Source organism: Heptranchias perlo, chromosome 2, assembly GCF_035084215.1.
Source record: "Heptranchias perlo isolate sHepPer1 chromosome 2, sHepPer1.hap1, whole genome shotgun sequence".
Taxonomy (NCBI): domain Eukaryota; kingdom Metazoa; phylum Chordata; class Chondrichthyes; order Hexanchiformes; family Hexanchidae; genus Heptranchias; species Heptranchias perlo.
This window is the reverse complement of record NC_090326.1, coordinates 36,373,416-36,400,660: the sequence shown is the minus strand read 5'-3', so window position 1 is coordinate 36,400,660 and position 27,245 is coordinate 36,373,416. Positions and strand designations below refer to the sequence as shown.

Here is a 27,245-nt window from a genome sequence, read left to right as displayed (position 1 = left end):
ACAGATTATCTGGTCATTCATCTCATTTGCTGTTTGTTTGTGGGACCTTGCTATCTGCACATTGGCTGTCATGTTTGCCTAAAAAACAGCACTCAAAAGAGCCCTGGGACATCCTCAGGATGTGATAAGGTGCTATATAAATGCAAGTTATTTCTCTAAACTTTCTGGGGGAGATAAAGGAAGGATTCTTCTTCATCCCTGTTGTATTATGGGATTTTTAAAAATATTTTTTCCATAGAAAAGGTTTGAGAATAAGTTATCTTTAATGATAGTAATTGTGAGGTATATTGTGGTTAAAATAATAATTATATTTTGAATGGGAGATGGTTTGGTGATGTGAAAAAGCAGAAAGATTTGGGAGTTCAAATTCACAAGATACTAAAAGCAGCAAATTAATGGAATGAAAATCAGGCAGATTCTATAAAGAGCGGGAAATCTGCTCCGATAGATTACCCCACAGGTGATGAAGATGAAAATCTACCTCAGGTCACTACTTCAGAGTAGGTTTTTTTTCATTCGTTCATGGGATGTGGGCGTCGTTGGCGAGGCCAGCATTTATTGCCCATTCCTAATTGCCCTTGAGAAGGTGGCGGTGAGCCGCCGCCTTGAACCGCTGCAGTCCGTGTGGTGAAGGTTCTCCCACAGTGCTGTTAGGTAGGGAGTTCCAGGATTTTGACCCAGTGACGATGAAGGAACGGCGATATATTTCAAAGTCGGGATGGTGTATGACTTGGAGGGGAACCTGCAGGTGGTGTCGTTCCCATGTGCCTGCTGCCCTTGTCCTTCTAGGCGGTAGAGGTCGCGGGTTTGGGAGGTGCTGTCGAAAAAGCCTTTGCGAGTTGCTGCAGTGCATCCTGTGGATGGTACACACTGCAGCCACAGTGCGCTGGTGGTGAAGGGAGTGAATGTTTAGGGTGGTGGATGGGGTGCCAATCAAGCGGGCTGCTTTGTCCTGGATGGTGTCGAGCTTTTTGAGTGTTGTTGGAGCTGCACTCATCCAGGCAAGTGGAGAGTATTCCATCACACTCCTGACTTGTGCCTTGTAGATGGTGGAAAGGCTTTGGGGAGTGAGGAGGTGAGTCACTCGCCACAGAATACCCAGCCTCTGACCTGCTCTTGTAGCCACAGTATTTATGTGGCTGGTCCAGTTAAGTTTCTGGTCAATGGTGACCCCCAGGATGTTGATGGTGGGGGATTCGGCAATGGTAATGTCGTTGAATGTCAAGGGGAGGTGGTTAGACTCTCTCTTTTTGGAGATAGTCATTACCTGACTCATTGCCATTTGATAGGTGGTTGAAGGAAAAGTGGATAAAGGAATATTGAAAAGAGGGGATACTTTGGATTAGGACAACTGCTCATATGAAGGACGAATACCACTGATTGGTTGGGCCCATTTAAGCTGGTATACCTCATGTCTCTCTCAGTATACCCACTGCTTGTAATATGACAGGTTCCTACTGAGCCAGAGAAGTGGGAAATTCCAGCAAAGGGAATCTCCGCCCCTTGGCATCATAGTAACTTTTAAAGAGCAGGCAGAGGTTCCACTCCATAGAAGGTCCACCGAGAAATTCCATAATTGGATCACTGCCTTTTCCAGAACTCCACCAGAGTTACAGCAGGAGACTGGCAGAATTCTCAAGGATATTCAGGGGCCACTGACATTTACCTTGTCCATACCCATAGGGGTCTTTGATACTTCAATAAGATCACCCCTTCTTGAATGCAAACATTCCCAGATTCTGTGGCCTATTGTCATAACTCAGGTACTAATCCCAGATAACAATTTAGTTAGCCTTCACTGCACCCTTGCCAATGCCTGGATAACTTTCTGACCATACGGTGACCAGAATTGTACACAGTACTCCAGGTGGGGCTGGACCAGTGCTCTGTATAAACTCAATCATTCCCTGAGACTTGTGGTCTACCTCTCTGGCTATAAATCCTATTTGCTCTCTTTACTGCTGCTGCACACTGTGTTGCTGGCTTCAGTGATCTATTCCCCTGTACTCCCATGTTCATCTCCCGTGTAATTGCCTATAGAACTACAACATTCAGCTTATGTTTCCACTCTTTATTATCTCATGATTTTGCATTTGTCCCCAGTGTTATTTATATGGACTTCCAGAAGGCATTCGATAAGGTTCCACATAAGAGTCTGTTAACAAAAATGAGAGCACATGGAATTGGAGGTAACCTATTGACATGGGTAGGGAATTGGTTAGGAGGTAGGAGACAGAGAGTAGTGATAAAGGGTATGTATTCAAATTGGCAGGATGTGACTAGTAGTGTCTCCCAGCGATCTGTACTGGGGCCTCAGCTTTTCACTATATTCATAAATGACTTAGATGAAGGAATAGAGAGCCATATATCCAAGTTTGTTGATGACACCAAGTTAGGAGACACAGTAAACAGAGTAGATGGAAGCAGAAAGTTGCAACGAGACATTGATAGGTTAAATGAATGGGCAAAATTGTGGCAGATGGAGTTTAATGTGGGGAAGTGTGAGGTCATCCACTTTGGACCTAAGAAAGAAAGAACAGAGTATACTATAACCGAAAATATAATAAACAATAGTCAGCACTGATGTCAAAAGGGAAGGTCATGTTTGTCCAACCTAGAATCATAGAAAATTTACAGCACAGAAGGAGGCCATTTGGCCCATCGTGTCCATGCCAGCCAAAAATGAGCCACCTAGACTAATCCCACTTTCCAGCATTGGTCCGTAGCCTTGTAGGTTATGGCATTTCAGGTGCATAATTTTTAAATGTGATGAGGGTTTCTGCCTCCACCACCCTTTCAGGCAGTGAGTTCCAGACCCCTACCACCCTCTGGGTGAAAACATTTTTCCTCAGCTCCCCTCTAATCCTTCTACCAATCTCTTTAAATCTATGCCCCCTGGTTATTGACCTCTCTGCTAAGGGAAATAGGTCCTTCCTATCCACTCTATCTAGGCCCTTCATAATTTTGTACACCTCAATTAAATCTCCCCTCAGCCTCCTCTGTTCCAAAGAAAACAACCCCAGCCTATCCAATCTTTTCTTATGTTAAAATTCTTCAGTCCTGGCAAGATCCTCGTAAATTTCCTCTGTACCCTCTCTAGTACATCTAGTACAATCACATCCATCCTATAATATGGTGACCAGAAGTATACGCAGTACTCAAGCTGTGGCCTAACTAGTGTTTCATACAGTTCTAGCTTATTGAAGTCTTTGAAGAAGTAACAGAAAGGGTAGGCAAGGTCATGTAGTAGATATAATATATTTGGATTTTCAAATGGCCTTTGATAAGATACTGCATAGTAGACTCATGACTAAGGTCAGAGCATGTGGAGTTAGGGGACAAGTAGCAGAATGGATAGCAAGCTGACCACAAAACAGAAAACACAGAGTAGGTGTTAAAGGTAGTTACTCAGGCTGGCAAAAGATAGGAAGTGGTGTTCCACAAGGATCGGTGCTGGGATCGACTCATTGTTCACCATTTTTAGAAACGATTTGGACTCACGAATTGGAAGCATGATTTCAAAGTTTGTGGACGACACCAAATTGGGGGAGGACTGCAACAAAATACAGGAAGACATTAATAAACTTGCAGAATGGGCGTGTAATTGGCAAATGAATTTCAATGTAGATAAATGTGAGGTATTACATTTTGATAGGAAGAATAAGGAGGCCACATACTGCTTGGATAATAAGAGTCTAAATGGGGTAGAGGAAAAAAGGGATCTCGGGGATCCAGATGCACAAATCACTAAAAATAGCGATGCAGGTTAATAAGGCAATAAAAATAGCAAACCAAGCTCTGGGGTTCATTTCCAGAGGGCTAGAAATGAAAAGCAGAGAAGTTATGTTAAACTTGCACGGATCCTTGGTTAGACCACACTTGGAGTACTGTGCACAGTTCTGGTGTTATGGAAAGGATATAGAGGCACTGGAGAAGGTGCAAAAAAGATTTACTAGGATGATACCAGAACTGAGAGGTTATACCCATCAGGAAAGATAGAGCAGTCTGGGGCTCTTTTCGCTAGAAAAGAGAAGACTGAAGGGTGACCTGATAGAGGCATTTAAGATTATGAAAGGATTTGATAGGGTAGACGTAGAGAAGATGTTTCCACTTGCGGGGGTGATCAGAACTAGGGGCCATAAATATAAGATAGTCACTAATAAATCCCATGAGGAATTCAGGAGAAACCAGAGAGTGGTTAGAATGTGGAATTCATTACCACAATGAGTAGTTGAGGCAACTGGCATAGATGCATTTTAGGGGAAGCTAGACAAACACATGAGGGAGAAAGGAGTAGAAGGATATGCTGATAGGACTAGTTGAAGTAGGGAGGGAGGAAGCTTGTGTGCAACATTAACATCGGCATGGACCTGTTGGGCCGAATGGTCTGTTTCAGTGCTGTACATTCTATGTAATACTATTCTGTCTTGTATTTTCTAAATGGTGAGAAGCTAGGAATTGTGGATGAGCAGAGAGATTTAGGGGTCCAAGTACAGAAATCACAAAAAGCTAGTGGACAGATACAAAAAATAATTTAAAAGGCTAATGGAACGTTGGACTTTATCTCAAGAGGGCTGGAATACAAAGGGATGGAAATTATGTTACAGTTATATAAAACTCTGGTGAGACCCCATCTAGTGTACTGCCTTCAGTTCAGGAAGAATATATTGGCATTGGAGGGGGGGCAGCGCAGATTCACCAGAATGATACCAGGACTAAAAAATTTAAATTATGAGGACAGGTTGCATAGACTAGGCTACTATTCCCTTGAGTAAAGAAGGTCAAGGGGTGATCTAATTGAGGTGTTTAAGATGATTAAAGGATTTGATAGGGTAGAAAGAGAGAAAATATTTCCTCTGGTGGGGGTGTCCAGAACAAGGAGGCATAACCTTAAAATTAGAGCTAGGCCGTTCAGGGGTGATGTCAGAAAACACTTCTTTACACAAAGGGTTGTGGAAATCTGGACTCTCTCCCCCAAAAAGCTGTTGAGGCTGGGGGTCATTTGAAAATTTCAAAACTGAGATTGCTAGATTTTTTGGTAGGCAAGGGTATTAAGGTTTACGGAAACAAGACGGGTAGTGGGAGTTAAGGTACAGATCAGCATGATCTAATTGAATGGTGGAACAGGCTCGAGGGGCTGAGTGGCCTACTCCTGGTCTTATGTTCCTAATTTTTTTTATCAGGGATTGTTGAGCAGGAATTACAGTGTTCGTTGGTAAAATGTTTACCTCATCCATCCTGTTTCTCAGCGAGCATTCCTATTAGCTTAGCTACATTTTTGTGGGAGCCCGAGAGTTTTTTTTTTACCCTTTGAATCCATAATTTGGTATCACATTTTCAACCCCCCCTCCCCCCACACCCTGCGATTGTCTTTGGTTTTGATGACACGTGTTAATCCATATCATTACATCTGATATCCAGATGAACCCGTTGCTGCAAATTGTTCAGAAGCAATGGAAAACCTCCAGCTCGATCACATTGGAACAGAAACTGTACACACAGTTGGAAACACTTTTAAGACTTTTTAAAATCAGGTTATAATCCTTCAGAGCGACCTACTTTTTCACTAAAAAGACCAGTGCTGTGTTTCAGTGCAGGCTTTGTTTGGACGAGGGAAAAGGATTAAGGTAAATGATGTGGTTATGTTAGATTTGTGTGTTCATTGGAAAAAGTGCATTTTGATTCTCTCTAAATTAATGTAACATCCACTATTTCACCATGCAGCGAATCTTCAAGCAGTGTAACTATCCCAGCAGGGCTGTGCGAGAGTGAGAATCAAATGGAAAAAGAAGCTGAGGTGTAACAACATCAATCCAAACAATTTGTATCCAACACCATGGGCATTTGTCACCTATATTCTGCAGCTTGCAAAACTAACATTGCAATTCTATTTATCCAGCAATCCTGTATGATTACAGACGCAGACATGCTGCGGCCTATCCATAATTATAAGCCACTGTCAGACTGGGGACTTGTGGTCCAATACAGTCTAATGCAAACTTATTAACAGTGCAGTGACGAACAACTATAAAGTGCGGTCCAATCTTCCCTGCTTCAATTACATCATTAGACTTGAGCAGCCCTGGTGGTTTCCCTCTGCTACAGTCTTATCCTGAGATAGAAGGTTGTTGGGTTCAAGTCGCACTCCAGGACCTGAGCACAGAATTTAGGCTTGCACTTCAATTGAGAAAGTGCTGCATTGACAGAAGTTCTGCCTTTCAGATGAGACGTTAAACCGCAGGCCTTCATTCCTTGCTTTGGCCACTGTTGCCTTTCCTCCATTTCCTGTTCCCCCTCCTCTGAGAATTATTTGGTGTCCCTCCCAACAACTCTCCCACCCACATCAAGCAGCATTTTGGCCACAGAAATCACCCTCCTCATTGAGCAACAATTCAGGCCCTTGCCGCTCCCTACTAAGTAGGGAAATGAATCAATCCACTTCCATATAATCCCCCTCCCTCGATGGGAAGAGAAATCAACTTTGGCCCACACAAAATGGGCCCAAGGAAACTGTTCTCTTTTCACCACCACTAATTATCCAAACATTCTTCACGCCCTGTCCTTCTCTTCCCTTTCCTTCCCGCCCCTCTATCTCTCTCCCCACCCTGTTCCCCTATCCAGCTACCCCCATTCCCCTTCCCCTATTCTCCTTCCCCATTCTTCTCCTCTATCCATCTTTCTTATCTGCCCCTCTATCCCTTTTCCATCCACTTCCCCCGTCATCCTCCTCTTCTCCCTTCCCTTCTCATTCCCTGACCCCTTGCCTTCCTGGTGCCTCCTCCCATCCACTCCTCCTCCCCTTCTCCTCTCCTCTCTCCCCTTCCCTCCTCTCCCCTCTCTCCCTTTCCTCTCCTCACTCTCACACTCCCTCAATTCCTCTCCCCACCACATCCACTCCTCTCCTTAATCACCACCCCCTCCGCTTCCCCATTATTCCTCCTCCCATCTGCCTCCTCTCTCCGCTCTCCACCGTGCTTGACCTGAATACTGTTCTTGGTTTTGACACCTCGTATTCAACGCCAAAGGAGATCGACTAAGTAATTGGCTAAAGTTGGCATTGGATCCTGCATTGTATCTTTGCAATATTGCTGTTTATGTGCTGCACTCACAATATTTCCATTTTTTTTCCTAGTTTCTGCAGACTGTTTTCAATGGGTTGTGTATCCTGGCAGACATACTGGGGCAGGTGATGTGGATCCTATCACTGAGAGATCTCTTCTTCTCAGTCTTGGCTTTCCCTGTTGGTACTGTAAGTAGAAATTCTTTTCATTGTTCTGGAAATCGCTTTGGGTTTACAACTAAGCAGGAACAAGGAAGAGTTCTTTTTAAAGTATGATGTTAGCTGATCTCTCGCCTTCATCCGATTATTCTACATGTAATTGTGAACTCCCCAGATCCACTGCATACGGGAAGTTGGTACAAATGAAGCACGACCACACTATTTCTGGAGTTCAGGAGATTTGAGCTGATGACTTTAATCGATGAGGTTTCGAATCCTATGCAAACTGTGGTATTTTTTGCTAATGTTCCATCAACATGTTAACACTTTTCACGGGGCACCTTTTTGCACCGAGCTGAATTTCTGTTTTCCAAGAAACAGTGATTGGGGATGACACATACTGCAGTGAGTTATCTTACAAATCATCTGTCATTTTCATTGAGACTCCTCAGACACATCCTATTACAGCCAGTAAAAAGAGGAGTCTTTTAGTGACTAGCCCACTGTATCTCTTATGTTCCTGGTTTCTTTTTTCACTTCATTCAGAAATTACCTAACCATCCAACAACAAGACAATATAGGTCTTCTATATGAGGACACAGAAGCCTAGATTTTCTGATCTGGACGATATATTTTACTAGCGTAATTCAAACAGCCTGGATCGGAATATGGGCTGCTCTTCAATTCCACCGGCATTTTGCCCACTTAAGTGTCCGATCCATTTTCTGTCGTTATTTTTGGCAGTTGGGAGAATTCCCTGCCCATTTTTGGGTAGCAGTAATGATGTGGTAATGTCATATATACAATTTTCTGTAATTTCTACCTCATATGCGTTAATTTCAATTCGTGTCCATATTAAATGTGCTTTTTGTAGGGTGAGAAAGGATGAACATGAAAGAACATTTCCAGTTGAATGCTGGGGTTTACCCACTGCACTGCCTCATGGGTTAAGCCATTTAAACTTCAACCCTGTGAGGGGGAGGCCATTTTAAGTGCCCGCTGTGCTTTTGCTGCACATTCATGGAAGGTGTGGCTGGCTCCACTTACCTTGCCTGACCTGGTATGGTCATTGGGAACATAGGAACAGGAGTAGGCCATTTAGCCCCTCGATCCTGTTCTGCCTTTCAATGAGATCATGGCTGATCTGTGATCTAACTCCATATACCCGCCATAGCCCCATATCCCTTAATACCTTTGGTTAACAAAAATCTAAAAATCTCAGATTTTAAATCTAACAATTGAGCTAGCATCAACTGCTGTTTGCAGAAGAGAGTTCCAAACTTCCACCACTCTTTGCGTGTAGAAGTGTTTCCTAACTTCACTCCTGAAAGTCTGGCTCTAATTTTTAGGCTGTGTCCCCGAGTCCTAGACTCCCCAACCAGTGGAAATAGTTTCGCTCTATCTAGCCTATCAGTTCCCCTTAATATCTTGAAAACTTTGATCAAATCACCCCTTAATCTTCTAAATTCCAGGGAATACAACCCTAGTTTGTGTAATCTCGCCTCGTAATTTAACCCTTAGAGTCCAGGTATCAAGTAAATCTATGCTGCACTCTCTCCAAGGCCCGGCGGTACTGCTGAAAACTTGTGCTCCAGAACTAGCCGCATCTCTAGCCAAGCTGTTCCAGTACAGCTACAACACTGGCATCTACCCGACAAAGTGGAAAATTGCCCAGGTATGTCCTGTCCACAAAAAGCAGGACAAATCCAATCCGGCCAATTACTGCCCCATCAGTCTACTCTCAATCATCAGCATCGACAGTGCTATCAAGCGGCACTTACTCACCAATAACCTGCTTACCGATGCTCAGTTTGGGTTCCGCCAGGACCACTCGGCTCCAGACCTCATTACAGCCTTGGTCCAAACATGGACAAAAGAGCTGAATTCCAGAGGTGAGGTGAGAGTGACTGCCCTTGACATCAAGGCAGCATTTGACCGAGTGTGGCATCAAGGAGCCCCAGTAAGATTTAAGTCAATGGGAATCAGGGGGAAAACTCTCCAGTGGCTGGTGGCATATCTAGCACAAAGGAAGATGGTAGTGGTTGTCAGAGGCCAATCATCTCAGCCCCAGGACATTGCTGCAGGAGTTCCTCAGGACAGTGTCCTCGGCCCAACCATCTTCAGCTGCGTCATCAATGACCTTCCCGCCATCATAAGGTCAGAAATGGGGATGTTTGCTGATGATTGCACAGTGTTCAGTTCCATTCGCAACCCCTCAGATAATGAAGCAGTCCATGCCCGCGTGCAGCACGACCTGGACAACATCCAGGCTTGGGCTGACAAGTGGCAAGTAACATTTGCTCCAGACAAGTGCCAAGCAATGACCATCTCCAACAAGAGAGAGTCTAACCACCTCCTCTTGACATTCAACGGCATTACCATCGCCGAATCTGCCACCATCATCATCCTGGGGGTCACCTTTGACCAGAAACTTAACTGGACCAGCCACATAAATACTGTGGCTACAAGAGCAGGTCAGAGGCTGGGTATTCTGTGGCGAGTAACTCACCTCCTGACTCCCCAAAGCCTTTCCACCATCTACAAGGCACAAGTCAGGAGTGTGATGGAATACTCTCCACATGCCTGGATGAGTGCAGCTCCAACAACACTCAAGAAGCTCGACACCATCCAGGACAAAGCAGCCCGCTTGATTGGCACCCCATCCACCACCCTAAACATTCACTCCCTTCACCACCGGCGCACCGTGGCTACAGTGTGTACCATCCACAGGATGCACTGCAGCAACTCGCCAAGGCTTCTTCGACAGCACCTCCCAAACCCGCGACCTCTACCACCTAGAAGGACAAGAGCAGCAGGCACATGGGAACAACACCACCTGCACGTTCCCCTCCAAGTCACACAACATCCTGACTTTGAAATATATCGCCGTTCCTTCATCGTCGCTGGGTCAAAATCCTGGAACTCCCTACCTAACAGCACTGTGGGAGAACCTTCACCACACGGACTGCAGCGGTTCAAGAAGATGGCTCACCACCACCTTCTCAAATATAATTAGGGATGGGTAATAAATGCTGGCCTCGCCAGCGACGCCCACATCCCATGAACAAATTTTTAAAAAATGCTTGGTTTCATTGGGTTTATCAGTGGTTTTGTGGATATCATGTCTGTACCAAGATTCATAACTGTAGAAGACCCTGCCCTCTCTGTGCAATTAGTTCATTTTGGGAACAGCCAGACAGACCACATGGTCCTTACTGGTTCCGTCCTCCCCCATGCTCCTGTACTGATGTACACCATATCAGAGTTTATCCGCAACACTGGAGAGCTGTGCCTGGGCTGTCAGTTTTGTTTGTTGCACTTAACAGGCACAGAAGAGCTGCTTTGGTTGCATCTTATTCCATATCAGTTTGCAAAATCTATCCAGAATACCCACTGAAAGTCTTCCCACCTTTTCCTGCCTGTGTGCCTGCACTACTCTCCCAGGTACTATAGCTGGAAACTCTCTTTCCTGTATGTCTGCAGGCGTTCGAATGTGGGAATCAACCATCAGCTGCTGAATTAGTGCGCTGAGCTAGGGAAACCTGATTTGCTCATTGGTGTCCCAGTCCAATTCCTCCACCTCGTTCTCTGCTTCCTGCAACTACCAGGATCAAATCTATGAAACCTCTGCCCTGTTACAGTTGTTTCCAACTGCTTGTTTTTGTTAAGTAGTGAAACAATAGCATTTAGCTACAGAGTTTCAGAGCCATTTTTTTTAACAGGGCAAGTTATCCGCAATCCCCAAATCTGCAGATTCTGCCATTTCTTTGTGGAATTAGGACCGCTGCTGTGAAGCATTTAGCGAGGCTTCCACATTGTGAAAGATGGATCCACATCTTTAGATTTGAACTCCAGCCATCTGGGACACAGCTGTGGGGGAAGAGGAAGAGGGGAAATTTTCTGCCTGTCAGTAATTTTAATGTTAGTCTACCACATTGCAGGAAACTCCCTACCTAACAGCACTGTGGGAGAACCTTCACCACACGGACTGCAGCGGTTCAAGAAGGCGGCTCACCACCACCTTCTTAAGAGCAATTAGGGATGGGCAATAAATGCTGGCCTTGCCAGTGACGCCCACATCCCATGAACGAATATATAAAAAAAATGCAATGCCAGATGTAAAGTTTGAGTTTGGTGCTGCTCCTCAGTTTACGAAATGGGTTTAAAACATTGGGAATGGTTTTCCATCTGCAGGCTAATCCAATCCATCCAACAAATTGTAACCATTGTTTGAACAGTTCAGCGATGTGCACACATGGGCATGTAAGAGTAATTCTGCCATCTGCTGCTCCCAGCGAGGAGCGGCACTCCCCAGGAGCTCAGGTCAATAAATCGTAGGTCAGCAGCTGTGCTCCGTGTCAGTGCCACTCCGCACTGGGAAGGCCGGATCACGGAATCACCTGTAGATGTCATACTGGGGGAGAAATTTGACTTCTGCCCAAAATGAGCGCAAAGTCCAGTGGAGCGACTTCCCCGCGTGCTGGTCCATTCCAGCCTGAGGCCTGAGCCAAACTTGGCTTTAGGCCTCATGTAAGTGCCACTGGCGAGCTGCAGCCATCAAACTGGCACCGCACTGCAGCTCACTGGTCGGAGAAGGTGGAAATCAGCCAGACCCTACGCTGAGCAAGCTGGCAGGTCAGAGGTCGGGGGGTGAGGGGGGCAGCGAGGCAATCCCAAGCAGGGCCATGACCGGGCCACTGTAGGTCAGATTCTTCTGTGGACCCAGGAGGAGCACTCCTGCTTGTCCTGGACTCATAGAAATAAAACTGAACCTATTCTGGGCCTCTTGAGTGGCGTCCAGCGGTCCCTTTAGGATGCTCCGCCCACGTATACATGAATTTCGCATTCGGGGTCCTGCAACTGGCGTGTGATCCCAATTTGCATATTTAAAGAGCCTAACGCCAGTTCCAGGTGGGTGCCCTGGACGACTAAAAGTCACCTGAGCAAATATGGTGTCCGACGGGATGTTCGGAGGTCAAATGATGATTTTACACTGGAAAAACAGGGGGCCGTGAGCTGCATTTCTCCTAGTAAAAAGGAATGGATTATCATGTCCCACAGAAGGTTTATTTCACAGTCAAAAATGCTGCTATTGTGTAGATACTGAAAGGTGGATAATGTATACGCAGAAAGCAGCTATTGGTAATAAATTGATTTACATAATTTGTTGTCCAATTCCTCTCAGGCCTGCTGCTCTGCCTCCTTGTGTGGATTGTGGAGGAGGGGAGTAGATTTCACCATGTTAAAGATTATTGCCCTCCTCAAAACTTGATAATTAGGACCATCTATGATTCAGTAAAATGTGCATTCCATGTTTTAGAGCCATTCTTTGAATTTTGTCATTAGCATTTCTGGATGACACTATCTTATGAGGTGAAGAGATTAATTTCCTGTCTCTTAAAGTACTAAACTGTGATTATTGTGGCTAAACTCTGACTGGATGGTGTAGCCTCCTGCCAGCCTGCAGATACATGCAGATAATTCGGGAATGCTGTGCTCCTTCATGGACACCAGATGGACAGATTGCCCAACAAATAATTGTGTGAAGGGACTTAAATATCCAACAGGTGGAAGATCACTTCCTGTATCTTTAAAAGGTTCATTGTCCTTTATATCATCTCTTTAGTGATCTGCCAACATTACATGACTCCTGTTAGAAGCCATTAGCATTTTTAAGTTAGTTTCTATCTCAGTGTTGCCATATATTAGGTGAGGAGAGACAATGTTCTGTTTTGCCATGATCTATTTAATTTTTTGTTCTTCTGGTTGTTTTGCTTGATGATGGATTCTGGTCTATGTTTCTTGGATTCATTTTATACACTGTTCGAGTATCTGCCTGAGGTTATTAAATTTACAGTTGATGCTTGGGCTGGAATTGTTGAGTTTCACCACAGCTTCTTATATTCACCGTTTTACAGTCTTGGCCAGTGATTTTCAAATCTCCTTCCTGATACCAATAGTTTGGACAACTTATGGTCCTCTCTCCACTCTAAACTCTGTCACTCAAATTTGTCACTTTTCTCACTCATCAGTAGCAACTCCCTGCTGTCCCTGAAAGAAATTCAGCTTGGGAAACACGCAGAGCAGAACCACACAGACAAAAGCAAGAACTTTCATTTATATGGCACGTTATCACATCCTCTGGACATCTGAAAATGCTTCACAGCCAATGAATTATTTTTGAAGAGCAGTCATTGTTGTTACATAGAGAAATGGGACAGTAAACTTGTCCCACAAACAAGGTCCCACAAACAATAAATGAATGAATAGCCAGATAATCTATTGGTTGGTGTTTGTTATCAAAGAATCATAGAACGGTTACAGCACGGAAGGAGGCCATTTGGCCCATCAAGTCCGCACCAGCTTTATGCAATAGCAATCCAGCTGGTCCCACTCCCCCGCCCTATCCCCATAGCCCTGCAAATTTTTTCCTTTCAAGTACTTATCCAGTTCCCTTTTGAAGGCCATGATTGAATCTGCCTCCACCACCACCTCAGGCAGTGCATTCCAGATCCTAACCACTCGCTGTGTAAAGAAGTTTTTCCTCATGTGACCTTTGGTTCTTTTGCCAATCACCTTAAGAGTTGAAAAAGGAATGTTGGCCAGGATACCGAGAGAACACTCTGCTATCAGGTATTTCCCACAACTGACATAACTGTCAGAAACAGCAGACTAACGCACAGTTCAATATAATGTATGCACACTTTCAGCATGGAGTTTTTTCCTCTTTTCTTTCTTATCTTTTTCCTACTTTTCAACTTGTATTCCTAAAAGTCCAGTTGAATATTAAGTGATAATATTTAAATAAATCACTAACACTTTCAAACCAATGGCACCAGGTTCATTTGAATTTATATTGGAAAGTATTATAACTCCCATTCTGATTTCTTAATTTTTAATGTGACTTTTTTCAGTTCGTTGTCACATCCTTTTGGCTTTTGTTCACGTATGACAGAGCATTGGTTTACCCTGAAGACCTCGATGAATTCATTCCTTTATGGCTCAACCATGCCGTGGTAAGTGCGAGTAGTTAAACATGGGGAAACTTATCTGCAATAAGGAAGTAACTGACTTAGTTAAAGATCAACAAATATTTAACTGTGATGTTATCAAGGACAGTCAATGGAATATTAATCAGCTGCTTCTATGAATATTTTTTTACTGTAAATAAATGGTGGGTTTTATTAATCAATGTGTTTAAATCTTGTGTTGAAATGATAATTTCAGTAACTATATTAAAATAAAATCACCAACGAATTTCATATTTACACAGTGATTGGGTAAACTGTCTGATCTGGTTTAGTCTTAGCCAAATGAATTTCAAAATTTCAAATTTAACGGAAGGACAAATCTGAAAAAATCCCCATCTAAAAACACTTAAAATCCTTCCCTATTGCCCAAATGAGACATTTTGGGCATGATTTTAACTCGGAAAAACGGGTGGTTTGGGGACAGGAGGAGGGTGGGGTGGGGGTGAAGAGTAAAAATTTTTAAAAATCTAAAACCCGCCTCCAATCCGCCCATTTTTGTTTTAATGGAAGCGGGACAAGGGGCGGGTGACCAACCCGCTCTCAGGAGGCAGGTCGGTCACTAAAAGCTTTCAAGGAGGCTGCGGGCCTCCATTTTAACAGATTTTTTGTTTTTAACCCCAGGGGCCGGGATTCCCGGGCCTTCTCCTTCACGCCACGTGAGAGGAGGTGAGAAGGCCCGAAACAGCAGGTAAGTGCCTTTATTGTACTGTGTGTGGGTCAAGAGGAGCAGGAGTGCTTCCCCCAGGCCCAACAAGCCTACCTGCAGCAACCCCCCCACCATGATCTCTGACGCCCCCCACCATGATCTCTGACCCCGACCCCCCTCAATGACTGACCCCCCCCCCCCCCACTGGTGACCCTGTGACTCACCCCCCCCCCCACATCTAACACTTAGCTGTTCACGTCTTCTTCCTTCCTCTCCTCTCATCCGACTGAGACCAGCCTATCAGGGCGGGAAACCATCAAAAAAATAAATAAAAGACGTCCTTACATCAAAATCGTAAGGGTGTCCAGGAAACTCGTATTTCTGGGTCTCTCGTCAGGAATTCCACCCCCCACCCTCTTCCCGGCTCCCCCATAAAATCATGCCCTTTGCTTCATCTTAAGTGTCAGCCTTGGCTCAGTGGTTGCACTCTAGCCTTTGAGTCAGAATGTTGTGGGTTCAAGCCCCACTCTAGAGACCTGAGCACATAATCTAGCCTGACACTTCGGTGCAGTATTGAGGGAGTGCTGCACTGTTGAAGGTGCTGTCTTTCAGATGAGATATTAAACCGAGGCTCCATCTGTCCCCTCAGGTAGATGTAAAAGAGCCCATGGTACTATGGGAAGAAGAGCAGGGGAGTTTTCTCGGTGTCCTGGCCAACATTTACCCCTCAGCCAACACCTAAAACAGATGATCTGGTCATTTATTTCATTACTGTTGGTGGGACTTTACTGAACGCAAATTGGCTGCTGCATTTCCCACATTATAAGTGGCTACATTTCAAAAATGTTTATTTGGCTGTCCAGCGCTTTGGGACATCCTGAGCACATTAAAGGTGCTGTGTAAATGCAAGTTCTTTCTGCTTTTTCTTTCTTTCCGTATTAGCTTTTTGTTCTAGACATAAGTAGGATAAACTATTGACTGACCTGTTTTCATTGAGAAAATCAGGTGAAGGGCTAAGACCCACAGTGCAGGGATAGGGAATAAGGGAAGTGGAGGTAAAACAGGAAATAATGGTAAAATTACACCAAGCTTGGGTTTTAAAAGCCTGAAGTTTATAGGAAGAAGGTAAGGAGGGCCACGGATTAGAGGTTTGAGGAAAAAATGAGCTGGAGTAGGAGAAGTGTGATGAGTCTTGGTTTCAAACAATGGGAATGTAGAGAGGAGGAAGAGCAAGTGGGAAGGTGTATCTGGAACGCTGAAGGAATAAGAGAGGAAAGTACAGGAAACACTGACCATAGTAAAACCAATAAAACAGAATAAGACTGTAACAGAGGGAGAGAGAGATTGGAGGCTGGCTGTGCGTGAAGGATTGTCTGCCACATTGACACGATCTTAATCTATTCTGTCGAGGACTATATTTGAGGTGTTAGAAGAGCCTCACCAGATATGGGAGCGGTATCCACATCATGGAGGAATATTAGCTTGATCGGGAGTTAAGAGCTGTTGAGGGGCAAATACATATTTCACACAAAAGAGGAACCTGAATTTCTTGGAGGCATCTTTAGCAGTAGAGCTAATTGTCCACTTAAACTCAGAGGGGATAGTGAGACTAAGAATAATGATAGGTGAAGGATTGAGTGGAGTCGTCAAAATAAGAGATGGTAACTGCTGGCTAAACTTGATGAATTGTAGAAAATCTTGCATCATCAAAGGTCATGGAAAAAAAATCAAGATATAGTAATTCAGCCATTGCGCTGTAAGTGGACTGGAGGTTGTGAGCACGGAAGGCATGCAATCTGAAAAAGCTGATGAATGTGGAATATAACCATCAGCATGAGAGTGGATAGAGCTGGATAAAGAGCAGATGAAATCATTGTTATGAAGAAAGAACAGAGTGGGAGAGGGGAAAGAGTCCTGGGAACCCTTGAGTTAATGGAAAAAAAGAGCCTATGAACCATCAATTATAGCACTGATAGATCAATTAGAGAAGAAATCTGAGAACATTTGACATTTTATGTGGAGACTAAATGATGATAACTTGATCAGAACTGCAGAAGTGCCAGGTCCTGTCAAAAGCTTTGTATCTGATCGAAGAAATTACCAAATTATTGATGAATAGAGTTCCATAGGGGTGTAATGTAGACAACAAGATCACTAATGGAATGTCCAGAATGGAATGTGGAACCTGACCTGATAGAAGAGTGGGATATGAAACCACTGCACTGTCGAAGCCAACCAGAACAACATTGGTTACTTCATTGACGGGGAGCAGAATCAGAAGAATAACAGCAGCAGTTGGACCCGGGGAAAAACAGCAAACAATTCTCAAAGACCATGCCAGGTGTCTGGCAGATATTGATTAATGTTCCAGCTGGTGGGTTAGGTTGTGCTGATGCAGAATGGGCGTGCAGGGGTCGGGAAATTGGGCGGGGATTCATTTCACTGGATTCCTTAACAATTGTTCAACGTGGCAGTTTCTGGCTGGCTGGTTAATGTGATACCAATTAGTCCTCAATCATCTTGCCAGGGAAAGGCTGCACATTCTGCTCATCCATTTAAAATGGACGATAAAGACCAATGGTGTTCTGCCCTTTCAAGAAGCAAGTGCTTAAAGCCGCATTTTTGATTACTACTATCTAAATTCTGAGTTTGACTTCTTTGGAGGAAGAAGATCAGAAAGGAAGGATGTGATTTGCAACCACAGCCAGACTGCACCCACACACACCTACCTGGGAATGTCCTGTACTGGAATCTGACAAAATTAACCCCAGGGACACAGTGAGTGCAGTTCTGCACTGGCAGTGCTGAAGTGATGAATTTCCCCTGTACTGACACCAAATTACCCATCCTGTATCCCAGTCTCTGTGAGTAAATGAACATGCATCATGCAACCACATATTCGTTTCAGTTTGAAGTTCCAGTTAGAAAGTACACCCTGCTGCAACTCTACATGTATGTGAAGCAGTTAGAAGTGGTATTGGTATCTGTATGTGTCTACATTCAATGTGCAGCATGACATCTATACTTTGCTTTTCTACTCGGTTAAGGGAAACGCTGGGTACCTCTCTGGTGGCAGATTTTCTCAGGCAGATTAATGTCTTTCTCATCACGCTATCCTACTTTTGCAGTATCTCTTCCCATGAAGTCTGCACCACTTTCCACTTCAAAGCAATTAAATGTATGTGAAGTTCTTTGGGATTTTTCTGAGAGACTTGAAAAAGTACTATATAAATGCAAGTCTGTCTTTCAACCATAAAATACTGTATTTGGGACACTTTAAATCCAACCCTCGTCATTAATCTTAACTTGACTTGGGAACCACCACAGGACCCTGCAGCTTGCTCATAGAGACCCTATCACTCCCAGAGCTCCCATGAAAGATTATATTTAAAAGCCCTTTAAATGTTCCTTCTTCCTGTCCTACTGAAGTCACGTAAAATACTTCAATTACGGCTGGTTTTCCAGTGATTCTGCAGACATTCAGCTTTTGTTCTGATACAAAAGAATAAAAAAATGCAAAAAAAAAATGATGAAGAGAAAAAACAATAATGAACAAAGTTATATAAGGAAAAGTCAAGCCCTTTCAGAGGCACGTTTTGCATGGAGCTTCCCTTTACACCCACTCTAGATAAGCAAAAGGAGGGTACAGTGTGACTCATTTTAAGTGGACTGAAAATCAACCTGTACCTTTCTTGCATATATTAACGGATTTTAATATTTCAATTAAGTTCCTGCATGAATAGAGTGGGAATCTCGCAAAAAGGAGTCGCTGCCCAATTTTCCAGCCTTTGCTCACACATCTGTGCTGGTGGCTCAATCCACTACCTGGAAATAATGTCTGTTAAATTATTTTACTATAACAACAACTTGCATTTATATAGTGCCTTTAACATAGTACATAGTAAAACGTCCCAAGAAGCTTCACAGGAGCATCATCAGACAAAATTTAACACAGAGACACATGAGATATTAGGACAGGTAATCAAAAGCTTGGTCAATGAAGTAGGTTTTAAGGAGCATCATAAAGGGAGAAAGAGGGTGGAGAGGTTTAGGGAGGGAATTCCATCCAGAGTTTAGGGCCTAGATAGCTGAACGTATGGCCGCCAATGGTGGGGCAAAGTAAATTGGGGATGCACAAGAGGCCAGAATTGGAGGAATGCAGAGTTCTCGGAGGGTTGTAGGGCTGAAGGAGGTTACAGAGATAGGGAGGGATGAGGCCATCGAGGGATTTGAACACATGGATGAGAATTTTAAAGTTGAGGCATTGGTGGAATGGGAGCCAATGTACGTCAGCGAGCACAGGGGTGATGGGTGAATGGGGCTTGGTGTGAGTTAGGATACGGGCAGCAGAGTCTTGGATGAGCTGAGGTTTAGGAGGGTGGAAGATGGGAAGCTGGCCAGGAGAGCATTGGAACAGTTGAGTGGAGGTAACAAGAGCATAGATGAGTGTTTTAATTCAAGATAGAAATGGTGCAAGTTGCATGTCTATGCATTCCTTAGCTTTACATCAAATTACGTCGAAACTACAGCACAGAAACAGGCCATTCGGCCCAACTGGTCTATGCCGACATTTATGCTTCACATGAGCCTCCTCTCCCTCTTTTTTTCATCTAACCCTATCAGGATACCCTTCTATTTCTTTCTCCCTCATGTGCTTATCTAGCTTCCCCACATCTATGCTATTTGCCTCAACTACTCCTTGTGGTAGCTCATCCCACATTCTTACTACTCTTTGGGTAAAGAAGTTTCTCCTGAATTCCTTATTGGATTTATTAACAACTATTTTATAATTATGACCTCTGGTTTTGGACTCCCCCCACAAGTGGAAACATTTTCTCTACGTCTACCCTATCAAAGCCTATCATTATCTTAAAGACCTCGATCAGGTCACCCGTCGGCCTTCTTTTTTCTAGAGAAAAGTGCCCCAGCCTGTTCAGCCTTTCCTGATAAATATATCCTCTCAGTTCTGGTATCATCCTTGCAAATCTTTTTTGCACCCTCTTCAATGCCTCTATATCCTTTCTACAGTATGGAGACCAGAACTGTGCACAATACTCCAAGTGTGGTCTAACCAATGTTCCAGACAAGTTTAACATAACTTCTCTGCTTTTCAATTCTATTTCTCTAGAAATGAACCCCAGTGCTTGGTTTGCCTTTTATATGGCCTTATTAACCTGCGTCACTACTTTTAGTGATTTGTGAATCTGTACCCTGAGATACCTTTGCTCCTCTATCCTATTCAGACTCTTATTATTCAAGCATTTTGTGACCTCCTTATCCCTCCTACCAAAATGCACCACCTCACACTTGTCTATATTGAAATTCGTTTACTAATTACACACACATTCTGCAAGCTTATTAACGTCCTCTTGCATCTTGACACATTTCTCTTTCATATTAACGACACCACCCCCACCCCAATTTGGTGTCGACTGCAAATTTTGAAATTGTATTTCCAATTCCCAAATCCAAATTGTTAATGTAAATTGGGAACAACAGTGGTCCCAGGACCAATCCCTGTGGAACACCACTTCCCATCTTTTGCCAGTCTGAGTAGCTATCCTTTATCCCTACTCTCTGTTTTCTGTTTTGTAGCCAACTTGCTATCCATTCTGCTATCTGTCCCCTGACTCCACATGCTCTGACCTTAATCATGGGCTCTATTTTAGCACCCGCGATCGGGTTCCATTTCCCATTTCCGGGTTCCCCACTGACGCGCTGACATGCGTGCGCAGCCCCCGCATGTGGGACTCCCGCCGGCAATTAAAGCCAGCGGGGTGCCATTTAAGGTATTTATTTTGGTATTTTAGGTCATTTACAGACCTGATTAATGTGATATTTTAGGAGGGTTGGGATTTTACAAACAACTGTGACTGTTTCCTGTACTGGGGGAAACACTCCCAGTTCAAATGGACGTGTTGCAACCATCAGCCTGTGGCAGCTGCAAAGGTCCATTTGACAGGTGTGGGGGGAGACCCTCACTCATTGCAGGAGGCCACTCTGTCACTTTGGACAAAGTTTGGCCTCCACCACCCTCCTCCTAACAACAAAATTCACCAACTTGCACACTTACCCCGGTGTCCAGACTCATGTACCTACCTTGCGGACCCCCTCAGATGTACATCTTCTGGATGGGGGCCGCCGTAGCTGCAGTCATGACCTCCTCGGAGGGCGAACAGCATCACCAGCCTCGCTGGCCACGCCGTCCACCTCTGACACGTGGAGCTCCACAACACAGTGCTGTGACACATCCACCTGCACAGCAGGAGGGAGGGCAACCGCAGAGAGAGATGCATCGCAGAGGGCACTACCCTCGCCATAGGGTCCACAGACCGAGGCTCAGCTTCCTGGACCTCTCTGAGCAGCAGTGCACACGGAGGCTCAGAGTCACTCGACATGTAGTCGTGGACATCTGCAGCCTCCTTCATGCCGAGTGCTCCTGGCTGGCCCAAGCACCATCTTCTTACCTGTCACTGTCAAAGTCACCACTGCCCTCAACAACTTCTCCTCCGTATCCTTCCAGGGTGCCACTGGGGACATCACCGATTTCTCTCAGTCATCTGCACAAAAGAGCCCTGCAAATACACCTACACTCACTCTGCAGTGACACAATGGGTGGCATCAGGTGTGGGTCTTCATTGTGATCCTCAGGAAAGGGCATTATTGCACAAACCAGACAAGATTCGCAAAGACGTGACAGGAGTGGTGACAATATAATATGTAATGTGAGTTGATCAGAAATTAAATATAAGTAAAAACCATGACAAACCCTCAAACACCCTTGTGCATCCCCTTTATGCTCATGACACGTTTGCCTTATGCTGCCTACTGCACATATGTGATGCATGCCCTGTGGCTGCAGCACAGGTAGTGACAGGTTGAGTGAGGCTGACTGTGAAAGAGATGCATGAGAGGGTGAGTATGAGATAGAGCCATGAGATTGTATGAGGATTGGGTTGAGTGGTAGTGGCGGGATGAGTACTGGCGAGGTGAGTAAGTGCAGGTAAGATGAGGATGAGGTTTGAGTGGGTGTGAGGGGTGATGTGACAGAGTAGTGTTGGCAGTGCAGAAGGAGATGTGGGGTGGGGGCGGTGATGTGGCAGACGGAGTGTAGGGGAATGAGTAAGTGTACTCACTTTGGCTGACCTACTTAGGACATTGGAGCGCCTCCTGCACTGTATGCAGGTGGGCGATATGTTGGTGGTGCAGGTGACCTCCTCTGCTACCTCGAGCCAGGCCTTCTTGGTGGCAGAGGCAGGCCGCTTCCTCCCGCCTGCCGGGGGGAAGATTTCTGTCCTCCCCCTCCTCCTTACCCCATCCAATGATACCTGGAGTGAGGCATCATTAAACCTGGGAGCAGCCTTCACCCTGGGCTACTCCATGCTGTAATTTTTCCTATTTCTTGCAGCATCAGTCAGTGGCGGACTGCCCCTTTAAATAGAGCTCCTCCAACTGACAGACCTTACTGCGCATGTGCAGTCCGCCCGCCGCGCAGCTTAGCAGCGGGGAACCCGGAACAAGAAGTAAGTGGATCCAATCAGCCTGCGATTGCACGCGGGGCACGCGCATTACCCACGCGCCCAATCGTCCCCCCGCCGCAAACCCGCTGCCATGGTAATATCGGGCCCCATGAGTCTACAATGCGATACTTTATCAAAGGCCTTTAGAAAATCTAAATATATTATATCTACTACATTACCCTTGTCTACTCTTCCTGTTACTTCTTCAATAAATTCAATAAGGTTGGTCAGGCATGCCTATTCTTTATTATATTTTCATTTTCTAGATGTTTTTCTATTACATATTTGAGTAAAGATTCCATTATCTATCCTACCACTGATATTAAGCTAATTGGTCTATAGTTTCCTAGACTTGGTCTATCTCCCTTTTTAAATATGGGATTAACATTAGCTGTCCACCAGTCCTCTGCCACTATTCCCTTTTCTAATGAATTTTTATATATATGTATTGGTGCCTCTGCTATCTCCACCCTAACTTCTTTTAATATTCATGGATGCAATCCATCTGGACCAAGGGTTTTATCCTCTCTAAGTTTGATTAGTTTAGCACTTATCTCCCCCTTTCTATCATAAATGTTTTAATATCTTTTTTGATCTCTTCTTCCAATGTCATGCCCACCTTATTAGCCTCCCTGGTAGATACAGAGGCAAAGTAACTATTCAATATTTCTGCCATTTCGCTGTCATTACCTGTGAGTTTATTTTGTGCACCCCTTAGCAGCCCTATCCCTATCCTGATTTTTCTTTTGTTATTTTTGACAATTTAATCTCGTTGTTCCTCTTTGCCTTCCTAATTGTTTTTTTGACTTCTTTCCTAACCTCTTCATATACCCTTTTATCATCCTCTCCTTTATTGTCTATGTACTTAGAGTATGCTTTTTTCTTTAGTTTAAATTTTACCCTTTTCTCTTTATCCTTTCATGGTTTTCCCTATTGGGTAGTTTGTTCTTGCTTTTTAGAGGAATATACTTCTCCTGAACTCTATTGATCACCGTTTTAAATATTTCCCACTGCTTTTCTATCTCTTTGTCTGTCAACATTTTTTTCCATTTTGACTTCCCTAGTTCCACTCTCATCCCCTCAAGACTGGCTTTGTTACAATCTATGACTTTGTTCTTTGTCTTACTTATGTCTTTCTCAATCATTATTTTAATCCTTATTATGTTATGATCACTATTGCCTAGATGTTCCCCGATGCTTACTTCTCTTATCTGATCTGGTTCATTTCCCATTACTAGATCCAGCAGCGATTCCTCTCTTGTTAGGTTTCTCACATATTGGGTAAGAAAGGAGTCATGTACACACTGTAAAAACTTTATCTGCTTTTCCCCTTTCCCTACCTCTTCTTGCCTGTTTATTTGGGGGTAGTTGAAATCTCCTATGATTATTATTTGATATTTTTTACTCATTTCATATTTCATCCTTCACTTCCCTACCACTATTAGGTGGTCTGTAAAATATAACTATTTATGTGATCGATCCCTTCTTATCCTTTGTCTCAACCCATATGGATTCTGTTTCTATCTTAATGTTACATATGTCCCTTTTTTATTGCAATTATGTTGTCTCTAATTAGTACAACTATCTCCCCTCCCCCCTTCTTCCTTCCCTATCATTTCTAAATATGTTGTTTCCTGCAATATTTAACTGCCAATCATGTTTCAGTTATCCCTACCACATCTGGCTCCTCGCTACAAATTATTGCCTCCAGTTCCCCCATTTTGTTTTAGATGCTGTGCACATTGCTGTACAGGCAATTTAATTTGTTTTCAATAATTGTTCCCCTTAATTTATTTTTAACAGTCATTTTATACTGTACAAGCTTCTTACAATTCACAACAGTCCTAAAGAGTGAACTTGGCTCATTTAATAACTCTTGCTCAAAAGATTATGGGTCTAACCCTACTCCAGGACTTAGAATCATAGCATTATACAGCATAGAAGGAGGCCATTCGGACCATTGAGCTTGTGCCCTCTCTTTGAAAGAACTATCCAATTAATCCCACTCTTCTACTCTTGCCCCACAGCCCTGCAAATCCTACCTTTTCAAGAATATATCCAATTTCCTTTTGAAAATAACTATTGACTCTGCTTCCACCACCCTTTCAGGCATTGCATTCCAGACCATAACTTGTTGCATAAAAAAATTGCCCTCCTCTCTCCTCTGGTTCTTTTGCCAATGATCTTAAATCTTTGCCCTCTCATTACTAAACCTTCTGCCAGTGGAAACAGTTTCTCCTTATTTAGTCCATTAAAAACCCTCATAATTTCAATATTAAATTTCTCCTTAACCTTCTCTGCTCTAAGGAGAACAATCCCAGCTTCTTTAGTCTCTCCACATAACTGAAGTCCCTCACCCCTGGTATCATTCTAGTAAATCTCCTCTGCACCCTTTCCAATGCCTGCACATAATCTAGGCTGGCACTTCAGTGTTGTACCATGGGAGTGCAATGGATGAAAGTTTAAACTCAGGTTCCTTCTGTTAAAGATGTACAGGATAAATTTTCTGGTCAGGAAAATCAGCCCTGGAAAATTAGGCAGTGATTGATTTTGCCATGATCGCACTGCACTTAAATTTATGGCCCATTTAAAGTGTCCTTTCACATTTATTACCACGTGCAATCTTACGTAAATTATGCTCAAAGGGATCTTTGTCCAATTTCCTGTTCTTTCCAACGTGATTGCACAGCCTGACCTCATTGAATGGCTGCAAAGGAGCTCTAAAAGAGAATGGAGCTTTATTCTGTGCTGCTTTTAATCTTGCATTTTAAAAATTTTTTAGACAGAATATGTGTAAAATGCTTAAGTTAATAGAAAGGCAGCCAAATATTGGGGGTGGAATTGCCTCCAATTGTATCTCCAAGCTCTCGCAGACACAGGTGCAGCTTCTTCCATAGGCTCTAGGTCAGCACTGAGGTGATTGCAGAGCTGTACCATCTGCAGCAGGGATACCTGTAACCAACATCAACCAAGGACATCACTGCCAGTGGCAGCCAAGGTGTCAGCAGCTCTTGTTGGACTGCAACATAGGTTGCCAAAAGCACTCGGCAATTGTAGGTCCCATTTCATGCAAAGCATTGGTTCACACAATAGGGAGTGGAAATCTGGAGCTCTCTCCCCCAAAAGGGTGCTCTGCTTCATGATTTTCCATCCAAATATGTGCTCCCAGCATACCTATAGCTGCAGTATCAGTTGATTTGTGTCCACAGATGTATCAAACAGGTGACTAATGCATTGCTGAGCAGGACCAACATTTTCATCTCCTTTCATACTGAATAGCAACATGAGCATGACATGACTGCCCAGTTTCAAAGGCATGTTCACTCAGGCTGCAATATCTCCCCCCCCCCCACTTATACTTCTCCCCTACCTGCTAGAACCCCCTTCTATGTCTTTGTCACCTCCAGGTTTGACCTCTCCAGTGACCTCTTCACCCACCTCCTGAGTTCCATCCTACATAAATTTCAATTCACCCAAAGCTCTGCTGCCCATGTTCTGTCCTGCACTGACTCCCTCTCCCCTATCATCTCTGTCCTCGCCAACTTCCATTGGAGCAATGCAATGAATTTACAATCCTAATCCTCTTTAACAAATCCCTCCATGGACTTGCCCTCCTAACCTATACAACCTCCTCCAGCTCTATGCGCCGGTGTGCCCTCTCTACTCTTCCCACTCTAGCTCCCTTGGCTTTCTGGTCCCTACATCTGGAACTCCCTCCTTAATCCCCTTCCTCTTGTTATTTCTCTCCCAATGTTCAAAACTCCTCCAAAACCTGCATCTTTGACCACATTTTCAGTCACCGCCATTCACTCTTCTCCAAATAGTGCTCAGCATCTGTTTTCACCGGTGTGAAGCACCTTGGAATGTCTTATTACATTAAAGGTGCTATATCAATGCAAGTAGTTAATGTCATTAGAATCTTCATGCTGCAGAACTCAAGGAAAAATGGGAGTAGTTCTGACCGATGTTATCCAGTGTACAGATGTATAGATGGTCTGTAGACTTACACTCTATCTTCCAGGTATTTTAAGTTTAATTTTAGCATTAAAGTCTCACCCATTTTAAGATATAATGAACACAAGCTACACTTGTTCCTGTTGAATGTGTCCAAATGTTGATTCATAATCTGGGTTTATTGTACCTAATCCATGCTGTGCATAGGGTGCAGAGAAGATCAGCAAGGTAGATCCCAAGTGTAAAGCGGATAAGCTATGAGAGAAGATTAAAGAAGCTCAAACTCTGCATTCTATAAAGAAGGCTCTTAAGAGGGGAAATCTCCCGAAGTATATAAAATATTAAATAGTAAGTAGGGCCAGAGAACATAAATGGAAATGACTGAAAAGTAAATTTAGATGTGACCTCAGAGTGATTAATGTCTGAAATAGTTTGCCAGGGGCCTAGGGGTGGGGAGAGGGGGAGATAGTGGAGGCAAGAACACCAAAGTTATTTAAAGTACAGCTGGACATTGCAGTGGTATGAGAGGGATTAGTTTCAATGGGCTGAATGGTCTTTTCTTATCTCCGACTTTTGTTCTTTTTCAGTGATAGAAACAGTAAAATAATGTGTTCTCTTTATAGGTTTCATGTTCTGCTTATCTGTACAAAAACTAAAATAAAATGAAGTATTGTTATGTTCAGTTCCAAGAATACTGTAAAAAAAAGTCAGCAACTATTCATATAGTTAAGTTGGCTATTCTGTTAGTCCGACACATACGTTTCGGCATTATGGATATGAGATGAAATCTGAAGATAGCAATCTAGAAATCAAGGGTTAACCTGAGTGTTACTTTTAGAGGGTAAATTTTATAAATGCGTGCTCCTGGTACTGAG

The 27,245-nt window shown here is 43.8% G+C and overlaps 1 protein-coding gene across 1 annotated transcript in view; it reads left to right on the top strand.

Annotated features, from left to right (window-relative positions):
- Positions 1-27,245, top strand: part of LOC137333323 (androgen-dependent TFPI-regulating protein-like) — a 97,607-nt gene that overhangs the window by 35,968 nt on the left and 34,394 nt on the right. The window contains exons 2-3 of the mRNA XM_067997482.1: positions 7,133-7,249; positions 14,134-14,235. Coding sequence (XP_067853583.1) covers positions 7,133-7,249; positions 14,134-14,235 — 219 coding nt within the window. The remainder of the gene's footprint in view (positions 1-7,132; positions 7,250-14,133; positions 14,236-27,245) is intronic.